This window comes from Canis lupus, chromosome 25 (assembly GCF_003254725.2).
Source record: "Canis lupus dingo isolate Sandy chromosome 25, ASM325472v2, whole genome shotgun sequence".
NCBI classification, from domain to species: Eukaryota; Metazoa; Chordata; class Mammalia; order Carnivora; family Canidae; genus Canis; species Canis lupus.
The window spans coordinates 27,232,892-27,257,057 of NC_064267.1; the positions used below are offsets into that span (position 1 = coordinate 27,232,892).

The 24,166-nt window shown below is 52.3% G+C and overlaps 1 protein-coding gene across 2 annotated transcripts; it reads left to right on the top strand.

Annotated features, from left to right (window-relative positions):
- Window positions 1-4,839: 4,839 nt before the first annotated feature.
- On the top strand, window positions 4,840-22,610 carry SOX7 (SRY-box transcription factor 7). 2 transcript variants are annotated; one of them, XR_004818571.2, is made up of 3 exons: window positions 4,840-5,279; window positions 9,063-10,397; window positions 22,396-22,610. XR_004818571.2 is itself a non-coding variant. In XM_025462922.3 (2 exons), the coding sequence occupies exons 1-2, from the start codon at window positions 5,042-5,044 to the stop codon at window positions 9,989-9,991; spliced, it is 1,167 nt and encodes a 388-aa protein (XP_025318707.1). In that variant the 5' UTR covers window positions 4,840-5,041; the 3' UTR covers window positions 9,992-11,906. The 2 variants fall into 2 exon arrangements, 1 of the variants encoding a protein (XP_025318707.1); XM_025462922.3 differs by lacking the exon at window positions 22,396-22,610 and having other exon boundaries at window positions 9,063-11,906.
- Window positions 22,611-24,166: the final 1,556 nt, after the last annotated feature.

A 24,166-nucleotide genomic window follows, 5' to 3' on the forward strand; every position in this document is an offset into this window, starting at 1 on the left:
GGGCTTCTGGACCTCAGTGTTTTGTTAGTATGAAGTCCTTCTTACAAGGGGGCTTGGATATTGGCAGGAGGTGTACACTAGCCACATTCAGGAACAATGCCGTTTAGAAACCCTATTCTACTTTCCTCTGTCCCCTGTAGAAAAGCAGTTAAACCTCAGATGCAATGAAGCTCTGTCTGAGTTTCCTTATGCTCTGGTAAACCCACTGGTACCTCTTAAATCCGTTCTGTGTGGTTTAATCCCACCTACCCAAATTATTCTCAATTAGGGACCTTGATGAATTTCTCCTAAATGACTATGAAGAGACTTCCTCTGGGTTAGAAAAGAGAAACTCTGAGTAGAGCTTCTCAGAGGGAAGTCAGGGCTTCTTGTTGCTGGATCAGCCTTGAGGAGTAGGAGGAGAGGCAGCTGGCAGGCCTGGACAGGTTTCCTGGCTCTCCAGCATGCACTTCACCCACTGCCAATGGGGTTTACTCATTTGCTTTTCACATTTCCTTGAACTTCAAACACCTTTTGGATGAGGCAAGGTCCCATGGAACTTGGAGACACCAGACTGGAGAGGGCACAGGGACAGTGAAAGACATAGCAGCTGGTTAGGAGCCCTTCTCTCCAGCCTGGGGCTCTGTTGAGCGTGGGAAGCTAGGAGCTGACCCCTGGGAGCCCTGCAACCAGGTAGCAAAGACAGGAAGGCAAGAGATGTGTGGCCACGTCTCTGCTCTGTCACTTGCGTGCTGGAGCCTCACCTGCCTCATCAGGGAAAGTGCTTAATAACACCATTTGGGCTGCCTGCTTCAAAGAGGATTTGTATAGAAGCCCAGATGAGTCAGCAAATGACCTTTACAAAGACTGTCAATCAAATACAGATAAATTAGTGTGAGCCAAGATGATGGTGGTGATGATGACTTCAACTTCCAGCCTGGTATGAGGGACAAAATGCACCAGCAAAACATACACACAAAACCCCTGGAGAGATGAAAGCTGGCAGCTCTGGCTCTACCAGTTCAGTCCAGATGCACAGCTCTGGTGTCAGAGCTGCCAATTTGAGCAGGGAATGTGCTCCCAGTTCCCCTTCTCCTTCTCCTAGAGGCACCAAAATTCTTAAGTTTGGAATAGAGTAAGGAAAACTCCTCCAGGGGAAAGTTTTGAAGGCCCAAACCTATTAATTTTATTAAGAATGTCATTCATTCATTATAACATTTCACAATTCTTTAACGTATAGGAGATGATTTCACAACTACTATATCAGTAATCGTGATTTTATCCTCCTTTTACAGATGAAGAAACTGAGGCTGAGATCAAGTAAATGAACTATGGTGACACGGCTAGTAAGTTGCAGCAATTTACACTGGGGGTTTCAGACTCCAAGATCTGTGTTCCTAAAAACCGGTGTTCAACTACAGAGCTAAAGAAAGACATGGGAGAGAGGAAAGAAAGGGGAAAATATGGAGGAGAAGAGAAAGAAGAAGGAAGGAGGGAGGGCTGGAGGGAACTAGGGAAAGAGGAAAGGAAAAAGAAAAGGAAGGAAAGAATGCAAAAATCATTGGAAGGAGCGGAGAGCCAGTTCATGCAATACACACCGGAAGGTAAGGCTCACGTCTGTGGGCGGACAGGTCCAGCTGCATGGTGCTCCGGTACTCAGGTGGTGTCCACTGTGTCCCTGCTAGTCACACACAGACTGCTACTGGAACCCTGCTCTTCCATGTCTGCAGGAACCCCCATTCCTCCACTGTGAACCCAACTCCATAGCTCCTACTTGAGACTTCTTGGTCGATTGCTTATGGATTCACCACTGGGAACCTCATCCTGCACCTGGCTGCAGTCCTGGGGGGTCCCCAGCAAGTGTTGGGGCTGTTGGGTGTGAGGGGAGGGGGAAGGGAAGAGGGTCGCCAGTCTTGGCCCTCCCCGCTCAGCCCTTCGAGCCTCTGGCTTTGGGGACGCTTGAGGTCTACACGGAGTTCGGGAGGACTGAAGATCGCAATGACGAGAGAGGCAGAGGGGTCGCAGGGACCCGCATCCCTTAGCACCGCCTGCACCGGGGCACGTTCACATATAGTTGCCCAGATAAATGAATGTGTGGTGCAAATTAAGCAGTGAAGGAATGGAGCGAGCAAAAGAGCCCAGGTTCCCGTGAGCAGAGGGCGGCACCCATGCTAGCCCTGTGGCCCTTAACGCCCAGGCCCTGATCAACTCAAGTCTGGTGCACTCTCCCCAGACGCAGTGCAAGAAATGAAACAACTGGAAACAGCAATCACAACTTGTTTCTCTCTGCGCCCGCCCCCGGCTGTTTTCTCCAATTTTGCCAAAGGTCTCCGGAATCCCACTTGACCGCCCTGCGCTCCCCGGGCCGAGCCTCTTCCTAAGCTGGTGCCTGGGCGCCGCCCCCTCTGCGAGCGCGCTGGGCTCGGGAACCCGGCGGACCCCGCGCCAAGGCTGGGGGCTGGAGTGGGAACGCCCGCGGCCGACAAGGGGGCGCTGTCCCCTAGGGGCCTCGCACTGGGACCAGGCCATGCATGCACTGTCTGCTCCCGGCAGCGACGAGCTTAGAAAGGGTGGTAGCCGATTTCTTCCAGGGGTCCACGGCTGCAGCGCAAATCCTCCTCCCCGGTCCCTGGATGAGATCCCTTCTCCTCCCCTCCTTCCCCCAACGAGGTGCGCTCCCGCGGCCTGGCACAGCCCTAGCGCCCCGCTCCTCCTGGACCGTCCCGGCCTAAGGATTTTTCTTGAGGAATTTCTGGCACAGGGGTCCAACACGGGAAATGGCCTCAGCTTCCCGGGGTAGGGATGTCCGCCTCGACCGTGGACACATTCTCTCCGCACCGCCCCCCTCTTCTCCCTGTTCCCGGCTTGGTCCCTGGCGCCAGCCAGCCCTGCCGCTCCACCTCGGGTTCCAGGATGCTCTCCCGGCTGCGGGACACCCTCTTTGCAGCCAGCACGGCTCCCCTCTCCCTTTGCTGATCAGCTCTGACCTGTGAGGATAGTGGGTGGAGCGCAAGGGCCCAGGGGCTGCTGCTGCTGGATCCTGCTGGGAAAGGAGAGGAAAATTAAGCAACCTATTTTAGAAGTAAAGTCCCTTCTAGGATGAAAATTATCATCCGGGGTCTGTAGGTTAAATTGGGAATTAAAAACAGAGAAGTTGGGCAGCCTGGGTGGCTCTGCGGTTTAGCGCTCCCTTCAGCCCAGGCGATGGTCCTGGAGACCTGGGATCAAGTCCCACATCAGGCTCCCTCCATGGAGCCTGCTTCTCCCTCTGCCTGTGTCTCTGCCCGCCCCCCCCCCCCCGTGTGTCTCTCATGAATAAATAAATAAAATCTTAAAAAAAAAAAAACAACAGAGAAGTTGCATTACTCCATCCACCTCCCTTGGGGTCCCTGAGGTCGGTCTGGGAACACATGTTGTATACAAGGCACCTATGAACTCAGTGCATACTAAGATATTGAAATTTGGTCTTAGCATTTACAATGCTTTACATCTAGAGTTATAGTAACATCAAGCATCATATAGTGTTTAAGCTTTCATGTATTTTCTCACTGAATCTTCACAACAGCCCTGTGAGATCAAGTCTTAATATCGTCCTCATTTTAGGTTTAGGAAAAAAGGCCTAGGGAGATACCTGACTTCCCCAGAGTGGTTAAGTAACCAAACGCTGAAGACAGGTCCTGACTCCAGACCCCAGGGTCTTCCCATGACCATGCTACCTCCTTCCAGGGTCACCTCTACTAAGCCCTTCAACAAGGATGGCCCTCAGTAAATATTTGTAGGTTGAATTCCAGGATCTAATCAAGCTTTTTTTGTTGTTGTTGTTTTTACAGTAGGGTGTGTCTAAGCCTTGTTCACTCACTCACCTATTCATTTATTCGGCAGTTGCTGAGTGCCCACTGTGCTCTGGTGCTGCAGTAGGGACCAGGAGGACACGACGCATTGTAGGGCGTGAGCTGGCTTCGGAGGCAGGGGCCTGGCATCTTGGAGAGACTGGTGAGCTCCCAGCCCTCAGCCCTCCGAGCTGAGCGCCGGCCCAGAGCCTGCAGCTGCTGTCCAACCCTGGGGAGTCGGGGTGAGAGGAACTGGAAAGTCCTGGGGGGCGCGGGAGGGGTGGGTCTGAGCGACTCCACTCGGAGGAGCCGGAGGAGCCAGCGGGACGGGAGAAAAGGCAACCATAGGGAAATTCCCCGAGAGAAGAGCTGGAGAGGTGGGAGCTGGAGACCCCTGGGCCCTAGGAGACTAGTGGAGATGAGGGTGTCAGAGGAGAGAGGTCAGACGGCAGAGTGAATAAAGGAGAACCCAGGACGCGGGACCGCCGTCCGCACGGCCCGGGGCGTCGAGGGAGGGTGGGGGCTGCGGGAGCTCAGCGTGCAACCCCGGGCGGGAGGAATCCGCAGCCCTTGCCAGGGTCCGGCCGCCAAGGTTGGCTGGGGGCGAGGCTGTTGAAGCCCGGGTCATTCTGGAAAAAGTAGGAGTGTTCTCTTGGGAACGGCGCACAGCCTGCTCCGGGGGGATTCCTGGTCCTCGTCCCTCGCGCCCGGCCAGGCCCAGCGAAACCTGTCTGGCTTCGGTCCTCCGCGGCGTTCCGGGCGGGGAGGAGTTGGCGGAGTGTGGCCGCGGGAGGCCACGGCCCGTCGGGACAGGGCCCCGGAGTCCGGCTCCGCTCCGGGGCGAGGGGACTGCGGGCGGCGCCCGGCTCCCGGCTCCGCGACACCTGCGCCCGGGGCGCGCGGGCCGGGAGGCGGCGGGGCGCGGACTCCGGGAGGGACTGGGGAGGCGGGGGGCGGGCCGGGGCGGGCCGGGGCGGGCGCGGGGAGGCGGCCCCCCCCCCCCCCCGGCGGGTCGGAGAGGGGACGCGGTGGCCCGGGACGCCGGGAGTGGGCCCGCGCCGAGACGGAGGGAGGGGCCGCGCCGCCTTCGAGAGTCATTGGAGGACGCGGCCGCCCCAAGCTGATAAATAAGGGGACGGGCCGCGGCTGCCAGCCAAGTTGGACGCCCGGGCCGCGCGAGGGCCAGGTCAGCGCCTGCCCTGGGAGCCGAGGGAGGGGACCCCCGTGCGGCCATGGCCTCGCTGTTGGGCGCTTACCCGTGGCCCGAGGGGCTCGAGTGTCCGGCCCTGGAAGCCGAGCTGTCGGACGGGCTGTCGCCGCCCGCCGCCCCCCGCCAGCCAGGGGACAAGGGCTCGGAGAGCCGCATCCGGCGGCCCATGAACGCCTTCATGGTGTGGGCCAAGGACGAGAGGAAACGTCTGGCGGTGCAGAACCCGGACCTGCACAACGCCGAGCTCAGCAAGATGCTGGGTGAGTAAGGCGGCGGGCGGGCCGGGCGCCCCGGGAGGTCGGCGGGCCAGGGCCAGGGCTGGGGCAGAGGCGGGGGCCCCCATCCCCATCCCGGGGGCTCGCGGCTGGGGCCCGGCCTGTGGGTACGCTCGGGGCGGGGGCGCGCGGGGCGCTCCTGTGCCCGCGGGGTCGGGCATCTGTGCGCGCGCGGTGTGCGCGCAGCCACCCGGGTTCAGAGCGGGGACATCGGGACGCGGCCCGGAGTGAAACCGCGCGGCCCGCTGGGGTGGGCCAGGAAGCCCACTGGCTGGAACGGGAGCCGAGAGTGGGGTCCCCGGGGACAGGCGGGGCCGACGGCGGCCAGGTCCCCGTCGCCCTGGCGACCGGGACCTGCGCGCACACAGGTCAGGACGGAAACGCAGAGGCCTGGTGGAACCGGGGTTTGGCAGGGATACTGAAGCGGGAAAGCCACCATTCCCTGAACTTTACCACTGGCACAATCACAGAAGGAAGCTGTGACTATTATCAAACGAATATTCGTGAAGAGAGACCCTGAGGGAACGCATCCCTTCTTTTAATTTAATTATTAAACCTGCAGCAAAAAAAAAAAAAAAAGTACGCAAATAGACTCCATTCGATCGTGTATTTCTCAATAGCAGGAGCATAGATTCTGTGATTGAGATGCTGAGGACGGCAGTGAAGTCTCTCTCCTGGAGCCCGCCACTGCCCGGTTCCAGCGGGGGCAGCGGGCCTGGGGACCGGGAGGAGCCAGAGACCCCAGGACGCCAGAGGAAGGATGTTAGGGCACGTTGGAAAATTTGTTGGAGTTCGGGGTTTCTTCTCTCCCACGTCTGGAGCTGAGCACTTTCAACTCCACTCTACTTCTAACCTTTTTGCCTTTCCACGGAGTTTTTATTCATTTTAAGTGGTAGAAACTTTCAAAGCGTTTTGTAGTTATGGTGGGCACCAGGCCCTGAGACAAGGGACCGAATGTGGTCACCTGAAGCTGGCCTGATCTTCCCCAACCCCACCTGCCCAGAACTGAGCTTTTTTCCTTTTCCCTCAGCGCAGTACCATGGAGGGAGGGCTGTCACCCACCTTTCTGCTGGCTAAACCTATAGGCCCACAGAGAGGGTTCCAACCCTTTCAAAGCTGCTGGTTTTAAAAGCCTCCTACCCATGGTCTAGTCCCCTGGCTAGATATGCCCAGGACACACTGGTGGATCAGTGTCTCAGGGAGCCCTTTTCTTCATAAAAAATACTAAAAATTATATTTCATACTGTATGGGCATAAAGACAAATATATTAATATATACAATATATATACAATACAGTAAAATATTTACCAAAAAGTTCCTTTTTTCCTTCAGGTTTTTAAAGAAATGAAAACACTTTTTTGTGTGTGGTGGCCCCTCAACATTTTTTTTTTTTTTTTTTTTGGTGGGCCCAGGCACTGCGCCTTTTGCTCAAACACAGCTCCTGTGACCAGAACAGAGTGAGGTTTCCCTTGCTGTGTCAGGCCAGAGGTGGGAGAGGAGCTCAGGATGGGGAGCCTTGCAGGATTGTGGCTGTGTGCTCCCAGGGAAAGGGCAGGTGAGAGGACCTGCCTGACAAATGCCTCTAGTGAGCTGATTTCTGTTGGCAATTTGCACTTAGGTTTCCAGAGGGTGTAGTTCATTTTGCAGGAAGATGTTGATTCCTTCCCATTTAACCACGCAGGCCTTGGCCCTGGGCAAGGAGCTTTTTAAAATATGGACTTTCTTAGGGCACCTGGGTGGCTCAGTGGTTGAGCCTCTGCTTTTGGCTCATGTCATGATCCTGGGGTCCTAGGATCAAGGGAGCTTGCTTCTCCCTCTGCCTATGTCTCTGCCTCTCTCTGTGTGTCTCTCATGAATAAATAAAATCTTCAAACAAAAAATATGGACTTTCTTAATAGGGGGCAGCAGGATGTCCCCCTTCCACCCCATGATCTTGCCCAGCCCTTTCCTTTCTGACCTAGGCAAGAGTCCCAACTTTTTAAACTATAAGCTTTCCAATCATTAACCTTAGAAACATCACCTGGAAATAAATGCATAAATAAAAAAAATCACCTGGTATCACCACTCTTTTTAGTATACTGTGAGTGAGAAGGCACATAAGGACAGTTATACATTAATGGCATGTAAAATGACTATTTTATTCAAATTATGGCATCCACGTACACTTAGAAACTAGAGTCACATTTTATATTCAGTCCACAGACAGGGTGTGGGGTGTACCTAGATCTTGGGCCTCTTGCAACAACTTTGCAGTCTCAGCCACGGCTGGGAACTGCTGACCAACCCCAAACCCAGAGTTCCTGACACTTTTAGAGTTGCCCTTTTAAGCGATGGCTAATTATATTAATTGACAACTCTCTCACAATAGTTATAAACTTATATCCCAATGGTAGAGCGCCTCTAATAATTGCCCTCCCTCAGTGCCCTTTGAGGGCCAGGCATGCAGAGTCAGCCAGTGGGGGTACCAAGGCAGCAGTACACATAGCTCTGTACTGGTGCCTGTGCCAGCTGTTCTGGGTGGGGGTACTTAACCTCAGAGCTAGTCAGTCTCAAACTTCAGGATATGTTAATCAGGAGGGAACTTTCAAAGTTGCAGAATCCCGAGTCCACTCAAGGAGAGAACAGTGTAAGGTGTCCAGAAATGACCTTCAGAAAACCAGCAGCCAGAGGGATGTGCAATGAACGTACTGACAGATGAGACAGCGATGCTAGAGCAATTTACAAAACAGCACAAAAGGGAGTAAGGATGGATAGAAAATGCAAGTAAACCCAGCTCTTTAGCACCAGTGGGCTACAAGTGTGGGGTGCGTCTTAAAAGAGACAGTTTTGAGTTGGATAGTATTGCAACACATTTTATAATGAGGAAAAGAGAGACCCAGAGAAACTAAAGAATTTGCTTCTGTATGAAGAGTCAATGGCTGAGCAGTTGCCCCCTGCCACAGTCAAAGCCCACTAACTAAGGAGACAGCAGGGAGCGTTGTTAGCATGAGTGTGTGCACCTGTGTGCATGCAAATGCAAATGTGTGCATGCACTGTGTACGCGTGTGCCTGTGCGTGTTGCAGGCAGATGCTCGCATTCTCATAATGGGCTTTATATGGCAGGGTCCTAACTGAACCTGAGATGTGAGGGATAATGGTCTGTTCCCTAAGTGAGATCCTCTAATTTACTTATATCTCTGAAAAGATTGACTGATCTTGAGTTCCCTCACAAGAAGGCCTGTGGGATTTATGCCATAAAAAATACAGCTTGGCTTCCTGAGAGGCGCGATAATCAGCCAAGGCACAGGGTTTTCATTAAAAGCCACAGATGATTAGACGTGATCCACTTAGGGTTAAAAGAGAGAGAGAGAGAGAGCCTAAATCAATGTGGTCGTTATATACTTTATTCTGTGTCTGACATGGGGTCTGGCGGGCCTTTTGCTGTGAATCCCGCATTGTTTATACGTTTACATCACCTAGCGGCTTTTGCAGCGGAGGTGAAGTGACCCAGTGCGTGGGGGGCCTTAGTGGTCTCGCGGGGTGCACGCGGGGCGAGGTTGGTTGGGCCTCGCAGAGCCGGGATCTGGGCTGGGAGCGGGGTGCGAGGAGTCCGCGGTGGGTGTCCTTGCAGTGGGTTGGGGGCGGGGGGACCCGCGGCTGGGATGGGGGACCGAGGCGGAGGTGCATGTGGGATGCCGGGAGGGAGGCACGGGCTCCTGAGACAGGTGCGCCGGCCTCCCCAGGTGGCGCAGATGCTGAAAGCGTCCTTCTCTGACTTGTGTGAGCAGGAAAGTCGTGGAAGGCGCTCACGCTGTCCCAGAAGAGGCCCTACGTGGACGAGGCGGAGCGGCTGCGCCTGCAGCACATGCAGGACTACCCCAACTACAAGTACCGCCCGCGCAGGAAGAAGCAGGCCAAGCGCCTCTGCAAGCGCGTGGACCCGGGCTTCCTCCTGAGCTCGCTGTCCCGGGACCAGAACGCTCTGCCCGAGAAGAGGGGCGGCGGCCGCGGGGCGCTGGGGGAGAAGGAGGACAGGGGTGAGTACTCCCCGGGCTCCGCCCTGCCCAGCCTGCGGGGCTGCTACCACGAGGGGCCGAGCGGCGGCGGCGGCGGCGGCACCCCCGGCAGCGTGGACACGTACCCGTACGGGCTGCCCACGCCCCCAGAAATGTCGCCCCTGGACGTCCTGGAGCCGGAGCAGACCTTCTTCTCCTCCCCCTGCCAGGAGGAGCATGCGCACTCCCGCCGCATCCCGCACCTGCCGGGGCCCCCTTACTCACCGGAGTACGCCCCCAGCCCCCTCCACTGCGGCCACCCCCTGGGCTCCCTGGCCCTCGGGCAGTCCCCGGGCGTCTCTATGATGTCCACCGTACCCGCCTGCCCCCCGTCTCCTGCCTATTACTCCCCTGCCACCTACCACCCTCTCCACTCCAACCTCCACGCCCACCTTGGCCAGCTCTCCCCCCCTCCCGAACACCCCGGCTTTGATGCCCTGGATCAGCTGAGCCAGGTGGAACTGCTGGGGGACATGGATCGCAATGAGTTCGACCAGTATTTGAACACTCCTGGCCACCCGGACTCTGCCGCAGGGGCTGTGGCCCTCAGTGGGCATGCCCCGGGCTCCCAGGTGACATCAACAGGCCCCACAGAGACCAGCCTCATCTCCGTGCTGGCCGATGCCACGGCCACGTACTACAACAGCTACAGCGTGTCATAGAGCCCGAGGCAACCAGCCCAGCCCTGCGTCGCCGCCGTCCTCCGCCTCCCGAGCGAGCGCGGAGCACCGAGGCCACCGCGCGGGGCTCCCCGCTCTCCTGCGACCGCCGCGGGGCGTGCAGGCCTGACCGTGCGCGGCGCAGAGGGGGCTCTGCCGAGCTGAGCGTCTCCGCGCTCCCGGCCGCCTGCGTTTTGAGTGCATTCCTTCAGATGGGTTCTCATTGGCTCCACACCCCGGGAGTAAGGCAGGGTAGTTGCTGAAAGATGGTTAACCGGTAGAGGTTCATTCCCTTCTCCCGGTCCCCATCGCGGGAAGGAACGTGTCAAACTCTCCGCCGCATTCACACCTCTCCAGCTTCTGACCCAGACGCATGGGGTACAGCGGGCCTGATCTCTGGGTCCTCCAGGTGAGGAGAGCCCTGGGCTGGGATCCCGAGGACCCCGGATCCGGTCCCGGTTCGGCCTTGGAGGGCCGGTGCAACCCCCACCCCTCTCTCTTCCCCTTCAGGCCCCTCCCGCAGTCTGTAAAGTGGGGGGACAGACTTGACATCTAAGGCTCCTTCTGCTCCAGGGTTTTCTGACCTAGTATTCTTTCGAGGCTAATTAAAAGGAAGACGAAGTTTGACTTAGCAAGTTCATTAACGGCCAACCCGGCGATAACTCCGTGCGCGCAGCCCAAGAACACTGGCTTTGTGCATTTGGCTGCCTTCCAGAATGATCATGGTCTTGCAAAAGGACTCTTCCAATTTGAGAAAAAACAAAACAAAACAAAACAAAACAAAACATTCGTCTTGATTTGGGGAATTAACCACTAAGGTTGACTGCACCATTGAAAATGGGATTGAATTCAAGCCACTGGTTTTTAAACCTATTTTTAAAGATAAATTATTTTTTATTACACACGCATTTCAAGAGAATACACACAGCCTGAATATATACAGTCCGTGTATGTGGGATGTGCACCACACACACACCTGCATGCACACCCTTAAATGCACGTCTGTCCACCCTACATCAGATACTCTGGTTGATGTTGGCAATATTCTTAACGACCCAAAGAGCAGGGAGCCCAAAAAGGATTTCTGCACAGCAACATCACTTACCTCCAATCTGAATGTGTGGATTGCTTGAGCAAAATTTCAGCATACTCTCCCCTCTGCACGTGCAAAAGGAGCTTCTTTCTCACTGTCTCCGACTCCCCTTCTTCCTTTCCCAGGATTTCTTCTCTTCTGCACTGTTCTTCCTCCTTCCCTGAATTGGCCACAAATTCAAAGATCCCCTGGCTTCAAAATACTAAACATGATTCCTACTACGGCTGAGATGGCAATCCCTTCTTCTCACCAGACAGCTGGTTCTCGGTAACATCTTCAGCCAACACTTCAACTTTCCCTTCACTATACAGACTTCCCAAAGAACAGAAACGCACTGTGATTCAGAAAATGTTTCTGAGCCCTGACCCACCCCAAAAACATTTCCATCCTTCTCTCAAACCTCCTTGGAAGGAACATACCTAGCAGTGCGTGAAAAGGCAGCTGTTTTATCTTTTAATTGCAGCATATTATTGCCTGTATGAAATATGTGTTTTATATATTCTCCTATTTTTAGCTTATATTTTATATTGTTGAGAGATCCTTTTTTTTCCTTCCAAGGTGTCCTACTATAAAATTACTTATAAGATATAATTAATCTTTATGCTATTGCTGTATATGACATTTGGCAATAAATAGTAAATCGTTGACAATATGATTGACTGGTGCAGTCCAGAATGTATATTAATAATCTTGTAAAACATCGTCACAGATATTAAGCTAAACTGTTCCACTTTTTTTTTTGTAAGAACTATACATGCTTCGGAACGGTTGTAGATATTGATCTGTCTAAAATATTTAATTTAAATAAATGTTTTTGTACCATGACCATTCTATCATTTGAAATATAGTTTTGCACACAGAAAAGGTGTTCCAGGGAGGCATAGATATTATGCCCGGTTCTCCTTTATAGTAGTGGTCAAAATACTTTCTACAGTAATTTTTTTATTTTAAAAATGTTATCTAGTAGGGTTGGTTTATTTTATGAATTGTGCTCAAGAGATAAAGCCTTATTTGACACATTGGAAACAGCGTTGTTGTTGTAAAAATCGTAAGAAAAGACCAGTTCATAATTTACCTGCAGAACAATTTTCTCCTCAGGATGACTTCACATTTATAAAGTGGAATGAGGTAATTATCAGGCACTCTCAAGATAGGACGTAATAGGACGTAAGTTCTGCCCAATTGCTTGCTTACTTAAGGCTGCCACACTTTTTCCTTTTTTGAAATAATCTAGAAAAATACCTAGCTTTCTCTCTTTACTCTGCATTTATTGATGTGGTTTAACAAGACATCGCAGGCTCTCAAAACCTGCTGGAATGCTGTGGAGAAGGTAGAGAAGCACCCGGATCGGTAATTAAAGGATGTAACATCTTGTGAGGTTTAGGATTAAAATCTCAGCCAAAGATGGCCTGGAAAAAGCTGATGATTACTCAGTCCCCTTGCAGGTCATGGTACCTGGCTTCTCTATGTGGGGAGGCAGTTGTAACTTGTTCAAGTCAAGGGTAGCCCTGTGTCTTCCAGGCTCTCTGGGCCAAGGAGTGGGTTCTGGGAGGGCCCAAATGGGCATATGTTCATCCTTCAATTCTGATCATAATCTATAGTCATTACTTTAATGGCACTTTATAGGTGTAGGGACATTTATGGCCAGTTTTATGGGCTAATCCTCACTCACAATCCTAGGTGGGGCCCTGTCATCCATCCACCTCATGGTGCAGCCAGGGATACTGAGGCCCAGGTGGGAGGTGGTGCATTGTAGCTCACCCTGCTCAGTTGGTGGAGGCTGGAGTTCCAGCATTTCATCAGATACATTTGTTGGCAGCGTCAGCTGAGTAGTCTAGAGACTTCATGACTCTTTTAGTGCTTCACCATGGCATGGAATGACACGCAGTCCAATTCAGACCTATCACAGCTTCGGGGAAAGAAAGAAAGAGAAAAGAGAAAATTATAGGGTCAGAGTTAGATAAAACCTGAATTCATGGCCTTCCAGGCCCACCGTTGTGGCCGCCTGCAGGGTCATCAGCTGTCTGGAGGACTCACTGGGCAGCGTCTGCACAGGACATCGCCCTTGGCACTGCCAAATGGGCATATTTCTTTGCAGGACATACTGTGGGGGCAGGGACGTTGTCTGTGCCTCTGGGAGGGCAGGAAACAGGCAGGCGACAGGGCTGCTCTTTCACTTTGCTCAGCTGTGAGTGAAATTCTTGTGCTCAGAAGCCAGGAGTATCTTAGAGTTTTAGCTGCCCATTCTGAGAACCTATCTGTCCCCAGGGACAAGAGCATCTTCCGCTTTGGTGATGAGAATTGATGGGTGTGCACAGTTGTCCTTCGTTTCTCAAATGTAGATGTTACTATCTCACTCTTCCTAAAGATCCTTCAGTACCTGCTCATCACCCACAGCACCCAGGGTGAACACAGAAGTGGGGTCATGTGAATGCAATGAAGTTCCTGCTTCTGGGTTTCTCACTTATTAGCTCTGGTAATGTATTCATATGCCCCCAGCCCCTGCCTTCCCAACTGTATGAACTTCAACGCCCGTGGCACCTGGCTTGGCTCCATGTGAGTGCCCCGGTAGCTAATCTTTTTCCTCTTTCCAGAAGCCTTTCAGAGCATCTCCCTACCCACCACTGGGTACCTATTGTACAAAAAGTTTATTGTTCTCTGAGATACTTTCCTTCCCCATACTTCTGTGTTTATCCCAGTGAGGGGGGAGCTCTTACTCCCAACACCTGTCTGACGACATCCCATACACTGTCCAAACCCAGCTTATATGTCCCCAACTTTGCCTGGTGGAGGGGCCAGTCACTGACCTCCCTGAGCTCTTATGGGACTTGAGCAGACCTTGGTGACAGTGCTTACTGCTTGGCGGTGGAATCCCCCATCCATATGCATCTTCCCCAGCAAGATAGACACATAGTAGTCGCTCAAAAGTAACATGAAGGAATGAAGGAATGAATGAATGAATAAACATCTGAAGTATTCCAGTTAATCTTCTTGGTAAAGGCCTAAGACTTCCTGGGTCCCCATTTCCTTGCCTATCTCTCTGCACACCAACACCTGGAGCCTTTGTGTGTGTCTAATTCTCAGGGCTCTGAGGCTGGAGATACATCTATGGCTAGTCACTCTCACCTGCTAGATTGTAGTCTGTAGTAAACAGGTCAGGAAGGGGCACAAGTGTACTGCAGGATGATCTCTTCTACCATCCCATCCCAGAGCAGCTGGATAGAGCTGGCTTTGTAATGTTTGTAACTGCTTGCTTTCCTTTTGAAAATTAGGCTCTTGATTTTCTCCCAGAGAAGGGGATTTGGAAGGAAGGGAGAGGGGAGGGGGAGAGAGAAGGAAAAAGGGAGAAAAGACACACACACTATCTATTATCTATCTATCTATCTATCTATCTATCTATCTATCATCTATCTATCTATCTATCATCTATCTATTTATCTATCATCATCTATCATCTATCATCTATCTACCTTAGTCCATCCATCTTTTTAATCTATCCATCCATCCATCCTATGCATCCATCCATATCTATCATCTATCTATCTCCTATTGATATTTAAATTCTTAAAAGAGAAAGTCTTTGTGGAAAGTTTAGAGAAAAAAGATAATCTATTATTCATAACTTCAAGACATTGCTGGTAATTTTTTTTTTACATATGTCCATCCAGTCTTTAAAAAATCTTTTTTTGTCTAACTCTATGTATGCGTATGTCTTTTATAATAGACATTTTTATTCACTAATATTAAGTAAACATTTTCCTGTGCTGTAGACTTAGTTTTTCTGTAAGAGGTATTTTCTTTCCAGTTGAAATGGCAATTTGGAAAAAAGAAAAATTAGCCACTCCATGACTTTGACATAGCTATATTCAATATAGTCATGTTGGTATGCCGAACTTCTTAGTCTTGTATTTGTGTCTTCAAAATTGTACCTGGTGTGATCACAGTGTAGATATAGGTACCACTGGTATTTGGCTTTATTCTCTCAAAAGTCATAGGAAACATAAAAGTTTCACCATATTCGATTTTCCACTTTTCTTTTTTTCCACTATAAATAACACTGCAGTTAACATTTACTTGTTTATATCTTTGGCTAGTCTTCCAGCAAGGTATCACCAGATCTAGACCTACGAACAGGTTTACAGCTTTTGCTTCAACTGCTGGTGTGTTGGGTTTCCCAAAGAGTCTCAATTGGTAGTGAAGGCACAAAATGCTTCCATTCAATTCCCAGAATGAACTAACTCTTTCTTAACAGGAAGAATTAAAACACCTGAAGACTACTTATGAGTGACTTAAATCATGCTCAATTGGCTTCACTTGTCATGGTGGCTTTGTCTTTCTGAGGACCTATTATGTGCTTGCTGCTGGTTTCCATTGGCAAGTTGTGAGTGTTCCTTTGCCTAAACACCATGGATGGCATGTCCTTCTCTGAGCATCAAGTTACTACGCAGGGGAAAGGATTATTCTATCAGCAAGGCAGTTGGGTTGGTTTCTGAGTCCCTCAATACACCTCAATACACTGCTGGCTGTATTCACAGGGCACTCAGAGTTCTAAACACTCTAGGAGGGTGTCTGGAAAATGCCTGAACCTAGAGGTCTGACGTTACCACATCACTGGATTTTAATTAGGATTTGAGTAAATCCCTGAACCTGTTGTTTCATCTAAGGAAATGGTGGATTTGTAGATACTTGAGAAATCATAAAGTTTCTATGCATGTACAGGATACCTATTGTCTATTTCAGGTTTCTTTAAACAATTGAGGTTTTTTTTTGTTTTTGTTTTTGTTTTTTTAGGCTTGGAAGCTGGTACTAGTTTGAAAAATCTGGAACTATGCAATTGTTGTACTGGGATTGCTTGTTTGGGAGATATAAGGGGACAGACCTACAATATGGCCAGGGGGATTACAGATGACTCATTTGGTTTCCTTGTCTGGACACTGAGCAGGATTGGAAGAGACCACGGGGTCATTTATACCATTCTCCTGCCTCTACTGAGGGCAGCGTCATAGCCACTCTTGGCACATGGCTTTCTATCTGATCTGAGAGTCCTCCAGAAAAACGGATCTTTCTCTGTAAGCTAGTCCAACAACTTCCATCACCAGAAAGTTCTGTCTTGTACCTCACCTAAGTCCCTCCTGCTTCAGTCCAAGTCCATGTGGGTTGACGTCATCTGTGGACAGGGACACATTTGTCCCCATCTTGCTCAGGTACTCCTCATTCCTGCAGGCTGGTGATCATACCGTTTTGCTCTTCGCCACTGTGGGGCCATGTCTGAGGCCCTGGTTAGGGTGTGGTTTCCTCCAGGTCCTCCTGAGGTCTGCATTCCCCTTAATCAGAGGCTGAACTTTGTAGGGACATGGGAGGGGTGGGAGGAGGAAGGTCTTATTGTACGCTGCATGACAGAGGGAGGTAGGGGATTTCACCAGGGAATGGGAGCATGGACTCCGTGGGCACTTCTGGAATGTTCTGCATGTAGGCATAGGGTGTAGTCATTTCTCAGAGGGTCACACAGCTGGGTCTAATGGTGGGTCTCCTGGCTCTGCTCACCACAATTCCACTGGTCACTCATCTTCCATCCCTCTGAGGGACTATAAGGTTGCACAGGTCTGGGACAAGTGAGGGGGGAGACCTTAAAACAACAAAAATGTTCCACTGGATTCTGGAAAACTCACTGGATTCTGATGAATGAAGTGTTTGCAGCCTCCAGAGGCCTCGGGGTGCTGGCTGTTGCATCTTAGAAGTCCTGATGACAAACCTAAAGGTGGGGCTGTGGCTTCCGTGGGTAACAGGTCATGTGAAGAGGGCAGGTGGCCACATGTGCGTGCTCTGGCCTGTGTCTCTCCACACCGACTAGTCCTTATCATGTCAGAGAAGGCAGAGAGCTGCATAGCTCTTCCATTCCAACCCGACAAGTCCTAGAACCTGCTTTTCTTTCATTCCCTTCCCTGAAAAGCAGAAGCACCAGCTCCATATCTCAGGGCACCATGAAGGTCAGGGAAATTGTGGAACCTTAAAATCTGTGATAAAGTGATTTGTTCTGCAGATGACCAGCACTCCATTGGAGGCGTCCTAGTGTAAACAGAATGGTGATATTTTCACTGGAATGAACAAGGGGGTTTGGGATTAGGAAATTCTTGGCCCAGTTCTGTGACCTTGAAAAAAAATCACTGGAGGTCAGAGCTGGAAGGTATTGTTATCATGCTGTCAACCCCCAGGTGTGATAAGAAAGGAAATGGAGGCCCAGAGAGGTCAGGTCAGGGGACTTGCCTGAGAGCCAGCCACTGAGAGTAGTACAAGCGGGTGCAGCACTCTGGGGGGCGGGGGAGATGCCGTGGGGAGGGAAGGGGTGAGACCCTCCAGGACCGAGGTGGTCCATCTTCCTTAGCCAAGCAGGGTGGCTAGGACAGGGCTATGGGAGAAGATGCCCCCACGGCTCTCTCTGCTGGATGGGGCGGGAGTGTGTGGAGGGAGTGTCTTAGCTGTGGGCAAGGGCTAGTGGCATAGGTGCAGGGGCAAGGGGTAATGAGAAAAAGGAGCCCTGGGAATGAGATGGGAGGGGAGGCAGGAGCCGTGTGGCAGGCCTTCAGAAGACCTCCCTCCTGTGCTTCTTAAAATCCAGCTGGTCTGGTGGGTGCTGGCCCGGGGTGGGGGAGTCTAGGAACAAGCCTCCCAGAGGATAGAATCCCAGTGCACTATGCTCGGAGGCAGGCATACCGCCCCAGGGTTCCCAGCCACTTCAGGGAACAAGTGGTGGCTTCCGAGGACCAGAGGGGCCTGATGAGCCGCCCAGACATCTCCAGGAGCCAAGGGAGCCCCGTGTCCTGTTTTGCCATCCCTGCCTCCCCCAACCCTGTGCCCAGGCTGTAGGAGCTGGGGGGCCAGGGTAAAAGGCAGCAGGGGGTCAGGGGCAGCAGGGAGGCCAGGAGGCCAGGGAGCCAGGGCAGGGCTCCAAGGGCAGCAGCAGTGGTGGAAGATGAAGAGGTGGGGAGGAGGGGCCTTGAGAGGGCGGAGGAACAGCCGGGCTGCTGAGTATTTTCCTGCCCACGGGAGCTGCTGTGACCAGGAGGAGGTGGAGGATGTGGCCGGAGCCCAGTGTTTCCTGCCTGATAAGCCAGCCCCTCCCTGGGAGCCCTGGCTGGGCCTACCTTCTCGCCCAGGGCCCTGCCAGGGAGGGACTGGCTGAGGAGGAAAATCACTTCTCCAGATTAGCTTGCCCAGGCCGAGCCTTCCTCCCCCGCCCCTGTCCCCATGGCAGCCACAGGAAATGAGGCTGGGGCCCAGCGGCCCAGAGGTCCCCACCTTCAGGGCACTCCGGCTCCAGGCCCAGGGACTCCGGTTTGTCTCAGGGCCCCGCCATCCAAGTCCCCCCAAGAGCGGAAGCCTTCTTGCTCCAAAGTCAACCATTTCCAAGGGGGGCAGTGACTGCAAAGCTTTCATGTGTTTGTCAGATCTCATGCCTGGAGTTTGGGCCTAGAAAACCTGTCCCTTTACTCACGGTTGGTCCACACAGCAGCCCCCTCCCACCCGGCTAACTGTCCAAGGGCCCCGAGGGCGGAGGTCATGGGAGGCCAGATGCCAGGCTGGGCCCTGAGACCCAACCCTTGGCCCGCTCTGCCCTCACGGGGCTGTGTGGCTGCAGAGAGTCTCTGACCTTTTCCAAGCACTGCTCCTGGCCTCTAGGTCTCTAACTAGGAGGGAGAGCCACATGGGAGCTCACGGCCTGCCGCCCTCCTAGCAGTCCCCATCTGGGACTGACTCAGAACTCAGGACACTTCTGGCACTGCAGGAACAGTGGCCAGCATTTAAGAGGGTTGGGCCCCCTCAGGGCAGTCCACCCCACCAGGGAGGGAGGAGCCTGGGGGGACAGCTCCTCCTCCTCAGTGGCGCTGGGCTGACCTGGCTTCCTGCTCCCCTCTCTTCTGCCCATAGAGAACATCCTCTTCTGTTTTCCCACCCACCACCCTGTCCCCCGGGGCCAGTCTCCTCCCTGGAAGCCAGGCTGCCTTGGCTCCAGGTTGGGAACATAGGCTCCCAAGGCAAGGGAGAGATGCTTCTTCGAAAACACTGTTTCGAAATAAGGACAGAGTCCCAGAGTGTAGGATCACGGCTCAGAGACACATTCACACAAGCCCCACCAGGAGTTTGGGCCACCCATAGCAGGTGAGCCCCCTACAACTGCGTGGCGCTCCCTCAGGCTGGCCACCCCCTCCCGCCCCGCTGGTGAAGGCACCCCTCTCCCCACTCCCACCCTCACGTGGAGGCTGATTCTCAGTTAACCGAACTGCAGAAAGGGAGAGTATTTGATGCCCGGTGCGGACAAACACATACTTGCCGAGGTGAAAATGTTTATGTAGGTGTGGACAATACCTGAGTGTGCACACTCACGTGGGCAGCCAGGCAGCCCCTCTACCTTCACACTCGGTGCACTGCCATTTATAAAGCGCCCTCCCATTTGGTATTTCATGCGATTGTCATGGCAATCCCGGCGTAGGTATGGTTATGCCCCCTTCACAGGTCCTGGAGCTGATGCTCAGGTGGGGCAAAGGAGTGGAGTCAGGTGTCATTGCCGGTAAGCAGACGGGGACCGTGCCCGAGGCAAGGCTGTTTCTCAGCCTGCTCCCTGGGGTGAGCATCCACACAACCACAGCTGAGCCTCAAGAGCCCAGGTGCAGCCCAGGAGGGTACCAATTCCACCAGCAGCAAGCCCACCTGCCTCCTGGCTGAGGGCACAGGGCCACCTGGGCCGCCAGGCCTTCCTTTGCTGTCCTCCCAGATGGGCGGTCTCCTGTTCGTGGGATACCTGGAGATGAGAGAGGCGGGTGAAGGGAGAAATTCAGGGTCCACACCTTTTCATTTTATGCTCTGCAGGGCTGGCTCAGCCACATGCCTGCTGTGTTGCTGTGTGACCTTGGGTAAATCACTTTCCCACTCTGGACTTCCATAAATTAGGAGGTTATACTCAACAGTTTCCAAGGGGAAGAATGCTCTGCCTCTCGAAGCCTGTGAAAGAGAAGCAAAGAAAAGAAGGGAGTTCCCCTCCTTTCTGCTCCTGGCCTCAGCATGGAGTGGTCTCTAGGGAAGTGGTAGTGGTGGGGTGTGCCCAGTGCAGCGCCACCCTGCGCAGAGCTGGAGCGGTGCCTCTGACACCCAGGCCCTGAGCATCTCCTACCACATCAGCCCATCCTGGCTCCGCTGCTCTGGGCCTCTGTCATCAGGCTCAGCTTCTGTCACCAGGCTACACATGAGGCCCCTGGACACCTGGTCTGACCCTGCTCCCACGTATCACCCTGCCCCACCTCCTTGGGACTCAGCCCCACCTTACCCACATCACCTGATCTTTCTACCTCCCTGCACAGGCTGTTGGGCTGGACAGGATGAGGTAAGAGGCCGCTGTCATCTGAGCCTAGCCTGGCAGGTCCTCATGTAACCCTGACGCAGAGGAGCAACCCTCCCCGTCAGGCATGACCCGGTGCAAAGGCTGCAGCTGGTCTCCAGAGGGATGCTGGGGTTCCTCCATGGTCCTTGGAGAACCCTGGGCAGTGCCCACTCCAGGCCCTCACCACTATCACTCACTGGCTATCACTCTGAGCCTGTCCCCCTCCAGTCCAGCTAGAAGTTCCATAAGGCCTGGAAATACCACCTTTTTGCTTAAACTTTCGCCTATGAGGTAAAGCTTAGACTTTTCAGAGGACATTCAGGCCCCACTCTCCTGGCCAGCCTCTTGTGCCCTGACTCACTCCCTATAGCACACCCTGAGTTCTGGGCACAGCAAATTTCCAAATAGGACTCGTTTCCTCACACGGCAGTGCCTTTGCATAGGCTGTTCCCTCAGGCCGGAAAGTCCTTCTCCACATCTTTGCTCTGTGGATTCTTCCTTCATGTCTCAGGACCCAATTCAAATGTTCTCCTCCCCCTCAGAGAGCCTCTTCCACGCACCCTCCACCATCCAACCTACCCTGTCCCAGTCCTTACCCCAACCAAGTTCGCAGCCCCAACTTCTGCGTATTCCCATCACACAGCATCTCTGGTGCAATGAGGCAATCTCTGTTTTTGACCCTCTATCCTCCCACTAGTCTGGGAATGTGTTTATCTCGCAAGGCACCTTATTTATCTTTGATTCCACGGGGCCTACTTTGCATCGGGCACATAGTAGGTGTCCCATCAACATCTGTTGGGTGATTGAACAGCTACGCAGGGGTTGGATACTTACAGGTCAGTTCTCTGCCTGATGTTTGATCTTAGACAAGTCGCTTTGTTTTTCCGTGACTCAGTTTTTCTTTGGTACTGGTTCATGTCAAGAATTTTCAGATTATGGTAATAAATAGAAGCAATAGGAATAGCTCAGGAGATGATCAATGGTGAGATATAAATTTCTAAGACAATCACCTCTTGGTGATCCCTGGAAAAATTTAATTCTACATTGGCTCTCTGCCACCTCCTAGCCCGCGTTCATACCCCACCCTTGGCCATCAGTCAGGAATGAAAACTATTTGTAATATTGTCCCCACCAGAGCAGATTAGGAAGAAAATTGGTACTGCATCTGGGAAGATGATATATATATATATGTATATATATTATACGTGTATGTGTGTATATATATGAATGCATAGCATTTATTAGTAGTATTACATAGCATTATTATTAGTAAGGAGCAAGCTGTTAATTTTTTTTTAAGATTTTATTTATTTGTTCATGAGAGACACACAGAGAGAGCCAGAGACACAGGCAGAGGGAGAAGCAGGCTCCCTGTGGCGAGCCCGATGCAGGACTTGATCCCAGAACCCTGGGATCACAACCTGAGCCTCAACCACTGAGCCACCCAGGTGCTCCACTGGCTGTTAATTCTACAGTAATAAGGATGCTAAGTTCGCCTTGGAAGTAAATTTAGCCCTTTGGTAAGTTACCTTTCCTGAGCCTAATTTAAAAAACCTTTTATTATTTCCTCCATTAAACATGTTATGAGATATATACAGAAAGCTTGGAAATACATAGATACAACAACAGAAAGAGAGAGAGAGAGAGAGAGAGAGAGAGAGAGAGATCCTCCGTATAATCTCCGTACAAAGGACACCTGCTGTTAACATTGTGTTGTATTCCTTTCAGACTTTTTTTCCTAGGTATACGCGCATGCTCACATAAGTATTTTTAAACTCTATTTTAGACTCTTGGCATTACATTGTTTTGTAAACTCACATTTTTGAAAAGCAAAAATGTAGCTTGAATATGTTTCAGCATCCATGCATACCTCTTCCTGGATGATGAACATTCTGTTGTGGGCTCTTCTAGAAGTTGCTTTTCTGTTCCCTATCTTCTCAGACCCCATGAACACCCTGTGGTTTGCTGAAGAAGTCCGAGTTGCCCTAAACGAGGACCTACCTCTCGTGCCAGAATGAGCAAAGTACACAATCGCCACCTGAAGACACCTGAAGGGTTTCTCAGCCTTCAGCTGGACCCCTCTTTCCAGAAGCACAGCCACCCTAGGACTCCCTCCTGTGCATGTTCCCCAGGAAGTGTGCGGAGCTTTCTTTCTGGTGGTGTGTATTAGGAAAATAAGTAGGCACGGTTTCCACTTTCTAAGTATGGGTTATATTTTCCCACTGAATGTCAGTTTTCAAACAACACGGTCCTTCATCTCCTGTATCATGCAGCCCCTTCCCCGTGCAACCAGCTGCGAGTCAGCTCTGGTGGGAGCGGCTGCTCTGGCATGGGGAGTGCAGGCTCAGATCTGGGCAGCAAGGGACGCAGGGATGCCCACTTTCATTGCCATGCTGGGTGCCTGGGAGGGAAGGACTTGTCTGAAGTTTGCTTAGTGAGTCAGCAGCTTGGCCCAGCTGCCCTGAGAGTGCTGGGAATCGGCCCGGGGCCCTGGGCTGCCAGGCCTCAGCCTCTGACGTGCATAGTCTTGCTCAGGGCGGAAACCTCTCTTCCTGGGAAGGCGGGGCAAAGGCCCTGGGGTATGCCTGAGCCTGGAGATGTCTCCCTCTGCTAGAAACTGCCCAGGGTGCTTCTGGGTGGTATTTTCCCATGTGCGTCTTCTCTGTCCAGCCAGACCGTGACTGTGCAAGACATGGTCTTCCTGTCTCCTGTACCTTTCCAGATTGAACCCCTGCCAGTGCATTGCTGCAGGGGAGAGAAAGTGTGCACAGGGGGTAGAGACTTGGACCTGGCTCTCAGCTCCCCCACTAGCTAGCTGTGAGAACCAGGGTGAGTCACCTCATTTCCTCGAGCCTCAGCCTCAGTTTCCTCAGCTGGAAGAATGGGGATATCGAGACCACCCCTTGGCCCTGCCTAGGGCGGATAGGTGGATTGAAATCTCATGCTGTCATCTAGTGACTCAAACAGGCACTTAATAAATGAGCACTGCACCTTATGCTTCATCTTGCCATGGCCCACCTGAGAATCACAGTGGCTCCCTACCCTGGGAACACGGCCTCATATTTAGGGTTCTCTCTCATATTTCTGTCCCCAATGCCCCTCTGCACCAAGACAGGCTTCGTGGAGGGGGCATGGTGCCCCAGTGCACACAGTTTACAAAAGGACAGAGCTTGCTATGCAAATGCAGCTTCAGACCAGGCTTCCCAGTTCCCCTTCTAGAACTAGGAGGGCAGGAGCACCCCCAGCACTCCTACACAGATATTCTGAGCCCCTAGGAGTCCAGCAGCCAGCCTTATCTCCTCTGACCCTGCTGCCAACTTTTTTTTAAATAATAAATTTATTTTTTATTGGTGTTCAATTTGCCAACATACAGAATAACACCCAGTGCTCATCCCGTCAAGTGCCCCCCTCAGTGCCCGTCACCCATTCACCCCCACCCCCTGCCCTCCTTCCCTTCCACCACCCCTAGTTCGTTTCCCAGAGTTAGGAGTCTTTATATTCTGTCTCCCTTTCTGATATTTCCCACACATTTCTTCTCCCTTCCCTTATATTCCCTTTCACTATTATTTATATTCCCCAAATGAATGAGAACATATAATGTTTGTCCTTCTCCGATTGACTTATTCCAACTCTTACCATCCACCCTTCTATCCAGCTGGGAGCCTCGGCTCAGGTTGGGGCTCCGCCCACTCAGAAGCCCTGCCCTACGCTC